This window comes from Rutidosis leptorrhynchoides, chromosome 3, assembly GCF_046630445.1.
Source record: "Rutidosis leptorrhynchoides isolate AG116_Rl617_1_P2 chromosome 3, CSIRO_AGI_Rlap_v1, whole genome shotgun sequence".
NCBI lineage: Eukaryota > Viridiplantae > Streptophyta > Magnoliopsida > Asterales > Asteraceae > Rutidosis > Rutidosis leptorrhynchoides.
Genome location: NC_092335.1, coordinates 37,341,470 through 37,357,089, shown reverse-complemented (window position 1 = coordinate 37,357,089; position 15,620 = coordinate 37,341,470). Strand labels below are relative to the sequence as shown.

General features: G+C 33.8%; 1 protein-coding gene across 1 annotated transcript; it reads left to right on the top strand.

Annotated features, from left to right (window-relative positions):
• The first annotated feature begins 1,819 nt into the window (after nt 1–1,819).
• Nucleotides 1,820–8,245, top strand: LOC139899623 (uncharacterized). Its single transcript, XM_071882462.1, has 5 exons — nt 1,820–1,879; nt 1,979–2,018; nt 2,129–2,829; nt 6,788–7,405; nt 7,502–8,245. The coding sequence occupies exon 3, from the start codon at nt 2,218–2,220 to the stop codon at nt 2,581–2,583; it is 366 nt and encodes a 121-aa protein (XP_071738563.1). The 5' UTR covers nt 1,820–1,879; nt 1,979–2,018; nt 2,129–2,217; the 3' UTR covers nt 2,584–2,829; nt 6,788–7,405; nt 7,502–8,245.
• Nucleotides 8,246–15,620: the final 7,375 nt, after the last annotated feature.

Here is a 15,620-nt window from a genome sequence, read left to right as displayed (position 1 = left end):
AGATTACTGTATGAAACCTTTGGTGTCTATCTGCTGTTTGTAGGCTAGTGCTGAAGAGTGATACGCTAGAAAAGTTCTGAATTGATTATGACCCTATATATATATATATATATATATATATATATATATATATATATATATATATATATATATATAGTGGTAGGATCAAGAGGGAAGTAACTATTCGGGGGAAAGCAAAAACTTTTTTTTTTTTTTCGTTTTTTGAAAAAACTTTGTTCACGAACATTATAGATGAGATGAAAATATGAACATTTAGTAGAGACACTTTGTAATAAATGTTTTTATATTGGCGGGAAAACGCTCGAAGAAATAATATATAACAATTATCGTGTTTTTCGAGCGTATTTTGAGGTTTTAGCTATTGGGGTTTAGATATTAGGGTTTATAGGGTTTAGATATTAGGGTTTAGAAATTTAGGGTTTAGGGTTTAGATTTTGGGTTTAGATTTAGGATTTAGATTGAGTTTTTAACACGAACGGTTTAGGATTTAGGGTTTGGTGTTTGAATAAACACCAAACCCTAAACCCTAAACTCTAAATCGGGCTAAATTTTACTTCACAAAACATGAAAAAAAAAACGTTCATATTCTTCACGAACAATATTATCTTGAATGTTATTTTTGTCGATCGTTTTCCCGCCTAAATAATAACATTCATCACGAATTGTCTCTTCTGAATGTTCATATTTTCGTGTGATCTTAATGCCGAAAAAAAAAAATTCAAAAAAATGAAAAAAAAAAAATTTTGCTTCCCCCCGCTTGGTTACTTCCCCATTGATCCTGCCCCTATATATATATATATATATATATATATATATATATATATATATATATAGGGTCATAATCAAGAGGGGAGCACTTTTTAGGGGAAGGGGGAAGCAAATTATTTTTTTTCATTTTTTCGTTTTTTGAAAAAACTTTGTTCACGAACATTATAGATTAGATGAAAATATGAACATTTAAAAAAGACACTTTGTGATAAATGTCATTATTTTGGCGGAAAAACGCTCGAATAAAAAAAAATTAAGACATTCAATGCATTGAATGTTTTGCTACTGAGTTTATTTGCATCGTTTTGTTTTCATCTTGTGTGAAGTGTTTTTTTCGAATTTAGCCCGATTTAGAGTTTAGGGTTTTGGGTTTTCGGGTTTACTCCGTAAACCCTCAACCCTAAACCCTAAACCCTAAACTCTAAACCGTTCGTGTTAAAATATTCAATCTAAACCCTAATTTCTAAAACCAAAACCCTAATTTCTAAACCCTAATAGCTAAAGCCTAATTTATAACCCCCTAATTTCTAAACCCTAATTTCTAACCTCTTAAAACAAAACTCAGCAGCAAAATATTCAATACATTGAATGTTTTTATTTTTTTTCTTCGAGCGTTTTCCCGCTAAAATAATGACATTCATCACAAAGTGTTTTTTTTAAATGTTCATATTTTCATCTAATCTATAATGTTCATGAAAAGAGTTTTTTCAAAAAACGAAAAAAAATTACTTCCCTCCACTTCTCCCAAAAAAGTGCTTCCCTTAAATCTCTCTCTCTCTCTCTCTCTCTATATATATATATATATATATATATATATATATATATATATATATATATATATATATATATATATATTATAATTTTTTATTATAAATTTTTAATTCGCTGCATTACTACGACTATTCATAGCAGTTGAGGAGGAGGATATATATATATATATTATAATTTTTTATTATAAATTTTTAATTCGGTGCATTACTACGACTATTCATAGCAGTTGAGGAGGAGGATGTTTTAGAGTTTCTAAGAATGTCATCCAGAAAATGGACGGTCCACTGCTCCGAGTTTGACAAGCTTGGCACATTCAAAAGTACGTTACACTTTATTGCGTTGGTTTGTGTGGTTCACTTTCTTCTGCTTACATACCTCTTTTTTTTTTTTTTTTTTTGCTATCTTCATGTGCACTTAGGGGGGCTGTATCACTATAATAAAGCTCTGGTGCGCGCTAAGTATGTGAAATTCTTAACTTAATACTCTTACCTAACATTTCATCCTAAAAGTAGTATAAAGAGCACAATTGTATTGCTTTATAACGTTCTCTTCTTCTTATAATTCACAGAAGCACTTCTGGATTGGCGTGTGGATAATTCTTTCGGTACTTCTCTTCCAGCGGATCCTGGGACTTTAAGTGTAATTGGTAGAGAGCCTATGAATTACACCACATACTTTTTTTATTTTTTTAAATTTACGTGGAGCATCTTCAAAGTTGAAGCACTGAAAAGTTCAGACATTCAAGCACATCCATCGGATCGTGATAGTATTCAACAAGATCAGTCGTCAAATGTAAATTCTGGTAGGCGTTTTCAAGTTGTTGCTAGTTTTCGTTTGGTATGGTGGAATCAAGGCTCCAAATCAAGAACGAAACTGTCTATATGGCGTCCTATACTTCCACAACAAGTGGTGCAATTCGTTGATATTGCTGTTAGAGAGTGTACTCCTTTCTACTGTATATATCAACATATGGCTCTGCTCTGTCATTCATGTTTGTTCTTCGACGTATATACTGTATTATGAGATATGATTTTGATTATTACAGCTGCGAGCCTCCAAACACATGCATAATTCTTTCTGATGAAGATTTACTGATTTAGTATATGGGTAGTTCTCATGGTCCGCAGTGGATTTAAGAAACCTCCCAAAAGGTTTGCTGCAAAGCTTGCAGATTCTGACTTACACCAAGTGGTTCCAGATGATACAGTTATTGATGCATAAATTACAACATTTTTTTCTACACCCTTTTTTGATGACTATGATGGCCTGGTATGAACTTTATTCCTCATTGTTGAGTCTTATAGATAGTATCGTCCATTGTACTAATAACTATGCCTGTCAAACGGGTCGGGTTGGGTCGAGACCCAAACGGGTGTGGGTCAGAACGGGTCATCGGGTCACAGTTTTCAAACGGGACAGGTGTGTCCAAGTGGTGACGGTCATTATTTCACAGGCACGGGTGTGTCCATATTCGGGTAATTTTTTTTTTTTTTTTTTTTTTTTAAACTTACAGTGCTGGAATCTTTCGTCAGGCTGCCTAACATGAACTGTCGGTGCTGGAATCTTCCATATAAGTTGTTTTTTCTTCTGTTTCAGATGATCTCACAAATGGCGGTCCACTTTCAATATAATGTTTTAAATTTCCCATTCTACCTTTAATCACATATGTTACTGTTGAAAAATTACGGTCTCACTAATTCCCACCACCCAGCCCAACAATAATAGTAAAGAAATAAGAACAATACACAACACAAGATTTAACGTGGAAACTCCAAAACAGGAGAAAAACCACCGGCCCCCAAAGAGAGAAATACACTATATCACAAATTGTTACAATGATATAGACGACTCTCTTAAGCCAACTACACTCTCCAAAATATTTAACTAATACAACTCTCAAACAAGAGTAAAAAAGAAAGAAATAATCAAATACTTAAAGTGTATTGATTGGTGCAATTTGGAATGAAGACTTAGCCCCTCTTATATAACCAAGTCACTCACCCCTCACATCTTCCTCCCACCAATGTGGGATAAACATATCTTCTACTAGCCAAAATAAACCAACAAATCTCCACCTTTTGGATAGAAGAAGATAACCATGCTTCCACATTGCTAGGATAACCGATGTAGACACTTCCTCGACGACAACTTCAAGATCCTCATCTTTATGCCGTTGACATTATCTCCCAAGAGACAAAACTTGCATCTTCATCGAACATTGTCTAAACCGACAATCATTGTCATCACAGACAATCATAACTCTTAACAAGAATTATCATACTCCACCATTAAGAGTATAGCACTTAGAATATCACATTCCAAGCATTTCACCTCGGCACATGTTGTTGAACAACCAGCTGAAACTTTATGGTGCAACTTCCTTGTTTGGCTTTCCCGAAAGTCCCATCAGCTACAACATCAGTTTCCACCACACAGCCTGCATCAACGTCAAACCAATGCCCATGTGTAATTGTGGAACCGCTAACGAACATCCCTTTCCACGGTGGCGCGGACACACCATGAGGATGACGTGACTTCAGAGGAATTCGTCACTCTCAGTAACAACGGAGACAATGTTAGCGTCTTTGGAGCCATTTGCCGGATTAGCTCCACCGGAACAATTAACCCTTACATGTCCAGTCTTTCCGCACTTTCAGCACGTCAGATTCTTTCTAGAGTTTCTCTTCTGCCTATCCGAACACAACACTATCGTATCTCCTGATGACGAGACCCCGTTACCTTCCAGTCTTTTCTCCTCGGATAGGAGCTTGCTAGTAACGTCTTCAAACTTCAGAGTTTTCTTCCCATACATCAAAATAGGTTTCATGTGTTCATAAGACGATGAAAAAGATAATATCAACCTCAAAGCTTTATCTTCATCATCCGTTTTAACTCCAATAGCCTCCAGTTATGAAACAATACCGTTAAGAATACTTAGATGATCTGAAATCTTTGAACCCCCATCCATACGCAGAGTATGAAATTGTTCTTTAAGACACAACCGATTTGAGACGCCCTTGCCCTGGTACAACTGCTCTAGTTTAACCCAAAGCTCCTTTGCCGTTGATAACCCGTGCACATTTGCAAGCACGTTCTTTGCAAGACACAAACGAATCGCACTTGCTGCCCTCAAATCCATATCATCCCATTCTTCTTCATCGAACTTACTGCTAGAATCACTGCCAGGAACAAGGGTGGGTTTACCCTTCAAAGCCTTGTGTAAACCGGACTGAATCAACACATCCTTGACTTGAACCTGCCATAAGCCAAAATTGATCATCCCATCAAATTTCTCTACATCAAACCTCATTGGACTGAACTTCGACATCGTATCCGTATCCTATAGATAACAACTTTCTCTGATTTTGCTCACGTTTCGAATAGCCAAAAGATGTAGCAGGTAGCCAGGACCCTTTAAATCGGAAATCCACAATTAGGCCACTAACAAATCCAACTATTACTACGAATCAGAAAAACTATTGTCTAACCAGATACCCTATACGATCAATAGAACTCGTTTCTGATGTGGACGATCCACTCACGTGGCAACCACAGAGCATACTCCGACTCCTATAACCGAGACCCCCGTCAAACCTGGCGCTCTGATACCAGTTGTTGGGAAATTACGGTCTCACTAATTCCCACCACCCAGCCCAACAATAATAGTAAAGAAATAAGAACAATACACAACACAAGATTTAACGTGGAAACTCCAAAACAGGAGAAAAACCACCGGCCCCCAAAGAGAGAAATACACTATATCACAAATTGTTACAATGATATAGACGACTCTCTTAAGCTAACTACACTCTCCAAAATATTTAACTAATACAACTCTCAAACAAGGGTAAGAAAGAAAGAAATAATCAAATACTTAAAGTGTATTGATTGGTGCAATTTGGAATGAAGACTTAGCCCCTCTTATATAACCAAGTCACTCACCCCTCACATCTTCCTCCCGCCAATGTGGGATAAACATATCTTCTACTAGCCAAAATAAACCAACAGTTACGAAAGTGCATTCATCAACTTTCTCGTTTCGTCTAAAAATGTAAGAGCTGCACATTCCTATAATTGTGCTTAGGCTAGACATTTGTATATATGTGTGGAGGAGAAATCGTGTTGGGTGTGTAAGTTTGCCTTTCAAAAGAAGAGAATATAGTTAGCATTAACTTGAATTCTCTAAGTTGGCTGATGACATATGAGTGTAACAATTAAGTTCTGATGACCTTTTTCTCTGTTCAAATTTTAGCAATTGCATCTAGGCAACAAGAACTATGACCAAAGGCTGATTTGTAGTCAATTAAGTAGTTCTTACCTTTGGTTGACAAAGTGCACGTACGCGTGGAGCCATCTTTGATAGTGATGAGTCCTCTAATCTGGAATTAGTCATGTGGAATGAACTTTTCTTCTACAAAGCAGATCCAATGGTTAGTTATTGACCCAAGAGACTATTACCACATTATGTTCTATCTTAACAGAAAAAGTTCACAGAAAATCCAATATAAAATATAGCATTTACAGTAAATTTAGAGAAAAGACAGATGAACACCTAGGTTTATTAGAAAGTCATTTAAGTTCAATCTAAATAACTAGACATTGTTGACCAGCAGCTTATCTTTTCACTGAACACTTTGGATTGTCTGCTTCAGCAGGTTTTAAATTCCTTCCATTTTTTGTGATATTATAACTACTTAATTATCTTTCTCGTAGCTTACCAATAACTTTTATGCTGTTCTGAGATAAGTGGAACATCATCATCAAGTAGGTCACATGGAATGTGGTTCTGTTTGGATATTCAAGCATCTGAGATCTCTAAAGTCATTTGTTCAAACCCTATTCAGGATTGGAGTATCCAACCCTATTCAGGGTTGGAGTATTGTGGTGAAATTCCCTACATCTATTACCAATTATCTTCCTTTGGCAGCTGAATTTCCAGTTCTTGAAATGCAAACAACAAGTGGTCAAGACATACAAAGTCCTAAGTCACTTTGTATAAAGATTAGAATTTGTTTTGTAAATCTCTTTTGCAATTTCGAATTACACACTCATCATTTGTTTATAACAAATTTCTATTTAAAGTTTTAAAAAAAAACAAAAGTGATAGAATGACCCATTTTATCTCTGCCAAAAAAACCCAAACCTGTTTTGTCCTGTTACACCAATTATGGGTCTTGCCACCTCTATATTTTGTTCAGAACTTACTTTCTTATTTTATCCACCTTAGGTAATTGCCGTACATCCATTTATGACATTTACCAATAGACTTGGTCAAGACATATATGTGAAGTTGAACAGTGAAGATCCGCCAAAGCTGTTGCGAGCAACTGATGTACGAGTCTCCTCCGTTTATATCGTGAGACTGATGAACCTAGTAAACTACAGGCTAGTAGAGACCCCCTCTATATGTGTGTATTTCATAGTGTAGTCCTGAGATCCATTAGATGTTGATATACAATTAACTATATTCACCTCGTGTCCTCATCATATATATGATCCAATCGTATCAAACGATGATCATTTTACAATTTCTTTCGCACGAGTTCATGGAATGAATCAGAGAGTTTTTCTTGCTTGGTCACTTCTGTTACTTCCATATTGATTCCTCAATGTGAAAGTACATTAAACTTTTATTGTTAAATCATTCTTTACAGAATGGTCATTTGTTTTGTAGATCCGTGCTGAAGATACAGAATGGTCATAACCTGTTCAAATTAAGAGGGAGGACACTATATTTCTGGTTCTGGAAAAAGAAGATGGTACTCAAGATATTTTGAGAACTGAAAATTTCAGGTTATGAAGAGGGATTGCGTTTCGGACGTGGGCCAAAAGATGTGCCTATCAGGTAGCTAACATATGAGTTTTAAATCATCTAACTTCAGTAGTTCAGGCCAGCAAAGATTTATCCCTACTTTGCTTATATGTGAAATTCTTTTGACAGGATTGAAAACAGAACAACAAGCAGAATAATAAGAATTTGCATATCTGGTTTCATTAATGATGCTTGGATTCAATTGGATCCTAGTGCAAGTATAAATTCTTTTTCGTGGGTCAACCCATATTGGTGAAAAATATATAGATACCGGAAGTACACAGCAATAATCAGGTTTTCTTGTGTAAACTAGAAATGGATAGGTCAGGAGTTTGTGTAGAATGTGGTGAAGGTTTAGGGATACTCTTCCATGTTGTAGAAATGGGTAATATCAGGATTGCTAGGTTTGTTGATGACAAAACAACTGGATCACGTTCAGATGCACTTGGTAGATCTTTAGCATCTTTTGAGAATTGGAGGAGTGTGAATATGCCAAGCACGGAACAGGTTAACCTATGTTGGATTTTGATAGTTCTTTATGCATAGAAGTGGTTGATGGTGGTTATCAGTGGTGGTGGTGTATTAGATCCGGTAGTGGATGACGGTGGTGACGACGTGATGGTAAAACGGCGCCGTGGGTGGCGGTGTGCGGAAGTAGTTGGTTGTTTTTGAAGGAGGTTGGAACTGGTTGTGTGTTGTTTATGTAATAACAAATGTTAAATGGAAAATTTTAAATGTAAAATTATCAAATTACCCTTACGTAGTCAGTGTAAAAAGACTGTTATACCCTTGTGAATAGTAGAATGCTCATGCTAATTATGAATAGTACTATTCGCACGCTTTAATCACTTATACATCGCACAATGGTTGTATACTGGTCACTATTCAATAGACAAAAGTTATGAATAATACTACTCGCACGCTTTAATCACTTGTACATTGCACAACAATGGTTGCACACCGGTCACTATTCACGTCATCAGTACTATTCACGGTACTGTAGCAATTTTTTTTTTTTAACAGTTTTTTCCCCCATTTTTTTCTTTTTTGGATTTCTTTATATTTTTCTTCACCCGCAGCAAATATCTACTAGACAAAAAATATGAATAGTACCGATGGTTTCTTTATAATTAGAAGCAACAAATATCTACTAGGCAAAAAATATGAATAGGTACGATTGTTTCCTTTATATTTTTCTCTACCCGTTGTAACAAATTTTTTTTATTTTTTCTTTTTTGGTTTCCGTTATATTTTTCTCCACCCGCAGAGATGCACCTATATTATTAATTTAAAATAACATTTAAATCTTTGACGGGTTATACCTTTTAGTTCGACTCGAGTTGCGCTTCAACGACATCATCGTTAAACTAAACGCAATAAAATACATTGAAAACTGAACCCCCGGCGCGAAGCGAGGGTAAACAACTAGTTAGTATTATTTGATGATAATTGGTAATGAGCCATGAAAATTTAGTTAACATGGGAATGAGTCAAAATCTGTCGTATGGATTGAAACTCCTTGAAATCTTTATTTAATACATACAACTCTTCAAATCATTTTAATTAAACTAATTTGATTATGTTGTAATTATAAATTTTTAATCTTAAACTCGTAGTTGATGAATATTTATATGGAATGAACCTTGGTCCATGAATGTTTAATCTTAAACTCCTAATAGCATATGATTAATTTATTTAGTTTACACTAATTATATTTGAGCTGAATATGAAATTCTCAATGTACGTAGTAGTTCGCATTATCAAAATAGTTTATGTTTGAAACATTTAACATAATTACAAAATAATAAAAGATGACCCTTTTTGTGGTGGCAAGTTAAATTTTTTTCATAAGCGAACTTTAAGAAGAAGGATTGTTTTGATACAAAGTTTCTAGCACGTTTAGTTCAAATAATTTCTATGATAATTGTGCGGTTGTGGGTTGTCCTGTCTAGCTCCTTGCTAGTTTTTTATCTCGTGTACCTTTTATATTTTTAATAAAATTTACTTGCCTTTCAAAAAAAAAAAAAAATTCTTATAATAGTTGTTTTAATGTGTTTTGCACTGGTTTTCAATGTTGGGAAATGGTTATTTTTCATCAGTCATTATTGATAGAGTAAACTATACAGTTAGTCTCTGTGATTTACTTAAAATTATACAAGTAGTCCTTTTCTTTTTTAAATTACGTTGATCATCCCTATGGTTTGATAAATCCAAGGCGCTTGTCCTATAGCTAACGCTAGTTAAATATACCCGTTAAATAATTACATGTGCTAAGCACATGGACAATACAGTAATTTTATCTATTAACTCCAAATAGAATAGAATCATCACACGTTATGATTATTTGAAGTTTTACAAGATTCTGTATTGTTTCCTTTTTTTTTTTCCTTCAGAAAAAGCCAATAATAAATTAATAATTAATAATATAATTACATTAGTAATTAGTACTCCGTAATATAATTACATTGGTAAAGTCATACTATATGCATATGCATATTTACAGGAATGAAACAATATTAGCATCAGTCATTTCAGCCCACACCCCTTCTCTACAAAAACACACTTTGATACACATTTAAAATCATCATCATCGTCATCATCTTCTTAAAATCATCATCATCATCATCCTATAATACTCATGTACAAAAAAATTCTTGAAAGTTCCTCCATCTTCAACATCTGTACCGCCATTGTCGCAGGAGCAATTGTCGCCACCACCACCGCCAGGTCTTGGTACCGATCAAATCCACAACCAGTTCTGACTTCCGAGGTTAAATGGGCATCGGTGTGAAACTCCAGTCACCACCGATTTTAAATCTGAAACAAGATATGAGCAACAATACGAAGTGGAGTTCTCATCAAAGCAATAAACCGGTGGTTTGAAACTTCAAACTTTGAACCACCATGGTTTCCAATGAGGTTTGAAACCCTTCGATTTCAGATCTACAAAAATGGGTATTGAGTTTATATTTAACAGATCTAAAAAATGGGTACTGATTTTTTATTTTTATTTGGAGCTTAGATAATGTGGGATGATGATGATGAATTGATGATGATTTAAGATAATAATGATGATAACGTAGGATGAAGAAGATGATATAGCAATAATTTGTTTTGTTGTTTCAATATTTTCTACTGCTAGAAAATAGAGATGAATTGAATTCAATCAGAGAGATGAATGGAATGTATCTTGTGATTATATTTATATTGAGGGTTATTTACTTTTCAAAAAAAAAAAAAAAAAAAATTTATATTGAGGGTTATGTTATAAGACATAAAAAAGTGGCCGACAAATTTGTACATAAAGTCAAAAAGCAAATCCTATTTGATATCTCATGAATGAATTGTACAGTGGAATTTGAGTAGTATAAATAAGGATCGATGAATGTAAATCAAATGTACCAAAAAATTATAATATACTCTCTCCCTCTCTTTTATCTTCTAATAATCAATAGCCTACAGTCAAGAACCAGACCACTAAAGGTAGTTATACTGCTAAATTATAACACGTTATCAGCACGATTATCTCAACATTTATACTAAATATGGTTAGCCCTGTCACCTAACTAATACATGGTCGGTTATACCACCTAAATGATATATGGTCGACACTGTCGCCTAATTTACATTTATGTTATCTAACATTTATTTATGTATACTAACATTTACATTTATGTTATCTAACATTTATTTATGTATACTAACATTTACAGTTATGTTCACTAACATTTATATTTATGTTATATATGGTCGGTTATACCGCCTGAATTATATTTCTGTAATCTAATTCTTATTAACTTCACTAACATTTATATTTATGTTATCTAACATTTATGATTACTTATGCAATTAATCATTATTTATTTCATGCATACTAATGTTTATTTTTATTTGAGCCTTCGGGGTCACACACATATACACCGAGACGTCAAATAAAATATATATATGATGTATATATATTACTCAAGTAACAAAATAGTAAATCGAAATTAATTCATTTACTATTCATATGAATAGTAAATGAAACGAAATTAATTAATTTACTATTCACATGAAAGTGACATGATAGAAATTATTAATTATAAGTTACATAACATACCCCTAAAGTATTTGAAAAATACGACTTTTTAAATACATAAGATTTTCAAAATCAACAAGTTGATAAATTGATCTCATATATATACTCCGTATCTTTTTGAAAGATTTTGTCTTTTGTTTTTTTTTTTCTTTACATATGATATAAAAAAAAAATCTTGTCCTTTATATTACTCATACGCGTTTTGATATAGTGACTTTATTCGTTAACGTCAACTAACGACGTTACAACGGTCATATATACATAACGATTGTTAACGTCAACTGACGACGTTACAACAACTATATTTTTCAAATATAAATTAAACATCCCCGTTTTCACATTTTCACAAATCAATCTTCATTTTCTCAAATTACTACTCTCAAATTTTTTTTTAAAAAAGATGATTAACTCAAGGATGATTTTTCCTACTGTATTGGTCATAATAGCTATCATCCTTGTTGCTTGTACACCATTAGATGAACCTATATTTTATCCTTCCCTTATGATTTTATTATTTGTAATCATACCATTATTCCTTTGTTTGCTACTTATGAATCTAAACTAATTCTAATTTCATGTTGTTATTTGTCTATGAAAAAAATTGATTATGATTATGATTTATGTTGTTCATCTTTCTGAAAATAGAAAATGTCAAACTTATCAAAGCTTGAGTTTGATGCCTTAGACGTATCGGGAACAAACTACACATCATGGGTTATGGACGTAGAAATAAATCTTGGATCATTGGGTATTCTAGAAACTTTAAAAGAAAACAATACTTGTTCCGATCAAGATAAATTAAAATCAATTGCTTTTATTCGCAAACATATTGATACCACCTTAAAACATATGTTTCTCACTATCAAAGATCCACATGTTTTATGAGAAAGTATCAAGAGTAGATTCGATAATCAAAAGGAAATATTACTCCCAGCTGCGAGGGAAGAATGGAGAAATCTAAGGTTCCAATATTTCAAAAGGGTAAGTGAATACAGCTCGGCCATGTTCAAGATCCGTTTAAAGCTTCAATTCTGTGGTCAAGAAATAAGTGATGCTGATATGATGGAGAAAACTTTCTCCACAATGCATTCTGCAAACATAACTGTGCAAGAAAATTTAAGATTGCAGAATTATAAAACTTTTTCCAAACTTCAAACTTATCTCTTAGTTGCAGAAGTTAATAAAGAATTACTGATGAAAAATCAAGAATCTCGTCCTACCGGTGCGCTAGCATTTCCTGAAGCTAATGTTATTAACAATAATAATAATAAAAGAAGAAATGCACATGGACGAGGGCGTGGACAAGGTCGTAGCCATATTGGCCAAAACCATCATCATGGAAATTACCATAACAATAATAAAAATCATAATTATGTTTGAAATTACCCTTATGGTAATGGTCGTGGTGGTGGTCGTGGTCGTGGTGGTCGTGGTCGTGGACAAAGAAATAATAATCCACAAAATTATAAAATCCAAACACCATACAATCCCACAAATCACAATGTTGAAGAAGGCTCTTCAAAGAATGTTGAAGATTCTTGTTACCGATGTGGTAAAATTGGCCACTGGTCTAAAAACTGCCGAACAAATCAACATTCTGTTAATCGGTATCAAGAATCCCTAAAGGGAAAAGGAAAAGAAGCAAATCTTGTGGATGACCTTGATACAAAAATCACTGAACCAACTTGTGACTACTTTAATGAATAAATTTCTAATATCTATATATATATATAGATATCCTATTATATGTTCTCGTTAAATAAATGGTTGTAGATTTTCAATCTACACCATATCTAGTTTACTACATATTTCCTTATTATATGCTATCGTTTGTAACATGTTTTGAATGTAATATATTGATGAATTATGTACTCATTATTTGTTTCTCATATTTTTTTTTTGAAGTTCACGATGTATACTTCCGGAGTAAGAAATCAGTCAAATGGTGGAGATATTTGTATTGCAGACAGTGGTGCTACTCACACCATACTCAAATCTAAAAAATATTTCACAGACTTGAAAGCAACGGAAGGAACTATACATACTATATCAGGTCCTGTGGACTTAATAAAAGGAATGGGAAAGGCAAAATTCATGTTACCAAATGGTACGAATTTTATGATAAATAATGCCTTATTTTCTCCCATGTCAAAGAGAAATTTGTTAAGTTTCTCTGACATATACCAAAATGGATATGATTATCAGTCAGTGACAACAGAAAATGAAAAATATTTAAGTATCACTAACAAGAATCGTGTAATTGAAAAACTACCAAGACTTCATTCTGGTTTACATTATACACATATAAATATACCTGGAGTAAATGTGGTAGTTAAAGAAAAATCATGTGATCCTGTAATGATTAGTTTGTGGCATGAGAGATTAGGCCACTCAGGATCAACAATGATGAAACGAATAATACAAAATACACATGGACATCCATTGGCGGATCAAAGGATCCCTCATGATGCACTTATCCCATGTACATCATGCTCACTTGGAAAGTTGATAATAAGACCATCACCTCTTAAGGTTGAAAAAGAATCACCAATGTTTCTTGAAAGAATTCAAGGTGATATATGTGGACCAATTCATCCACCATGTGGACCATTTAGATATTTTATGGTTCTAATAGACGCATCTAGTAGATGGTCTCATGTTTGTCTATTATCAAGTCGAAATATGGCATTTGCAAAATTTCTTGCTCAAATTATTAAATTGAGAGCACATTTCCCTGATTATACTATTAAAAGGGTGAGACTAGATAATGCCGGTGAGTTTACGTCTCAAGCATTTAATAACTTTTGCATGTCTATTGGGATTATTGTTGAACATCCCGTTGCCCATGTGCATACACAAAATGGTTTAGCTGAATCATTAATTAAACGATTGCAGCTAATAGCTAGACCATTGATAATGCGAACAAAACTCCCAGTATATGTATGGGGCCATGCAATTTTGCATGCTGCATCATTGATTCGCATTAGACCAAGTGCAAGTCATACATATTCTCCCTTGCAACTTGCTTTTGGCCATCAGCCAAATATTTCCCACCTTAGAACATTTGGTTGTGCGGTTTATGTCCCTATCGCACCACCACAATGCACTAAAATGGGTCCTCAAAGAAGGATGGGAATATATGTTGGATATGAAACATCTTCAATAATAAGATATATTGAACCCATGACGGGTGATGTTTTTACAGCACGTTTTGCTGATTGTCACTTTAATGAAACATTATTCCCTAGATTAGGGGGAGAAATAAAAAATAAAGAAAATGATGTTTTATGGTGTGAACCTCAATTAATGTATCTTGATCCTCGCACAAAAAAATGCGAGACCGAAGTTCAAAAAATAATGCATATGCAAGAACTTGCGAATAAATTGCCGGATGCATTTACAGATACAAAAAGAGTGACTAAATCATATATACCAGCAGCAAATGCTCCAGCTCGAATTGAAATTCCAAAAACTGGCAATAATGTCATTCTTGAGTCTTTGTCACGCCAAAAACGTGGGAGACCAATTGGTTCCAAAGATAAAAATCCTCGAAAAAGAAAATCAGCTGATAATAAGGTAAAAGAAAGTGTTCAAGAAGAACTACAAATCAATACTCCTTCTGCAGAGGAGATTGATGATGTCAATACGGAATTTTCAATCAATTATGCACATTCAAAAATATTATGGAACCGAAATGAAATGAAAAATCTTGATGAGATATTTTCATATAATGTTGCATATGACATCATGAATGATGATGATGATCCAGAACCAAAATCTGTCATAGAATGTCAAAATAGACATGATTGGGATCATTGGAAAGGAGCAATACGAGCCGAATTTGAATCGCTCAATAAAAGAAAAGTTTTCGGATCTATCATTCTCACACCTAAAGATGTGAAACCTGTGGGATATAGATGGGTTTTTGTGCGAAAAAGAAATGAGAAAAATGAAGTTACAAGGTATAAAGCTAGACTTGTAGCTCAAGGTTTTTCTCAAAGACCAGGAATTGATTATGAGGAAACTTATTCTCCTGTTATGGATGCAATTACTTTTAGATACTTAATCAGCCTGGCAGTTTCTAAAAATTTAGAAATACATCTTATGGATGTTGTGACTGCTTATCTTTATGGATCACTTGATAGTGATATATATATGAAGATACCTGAA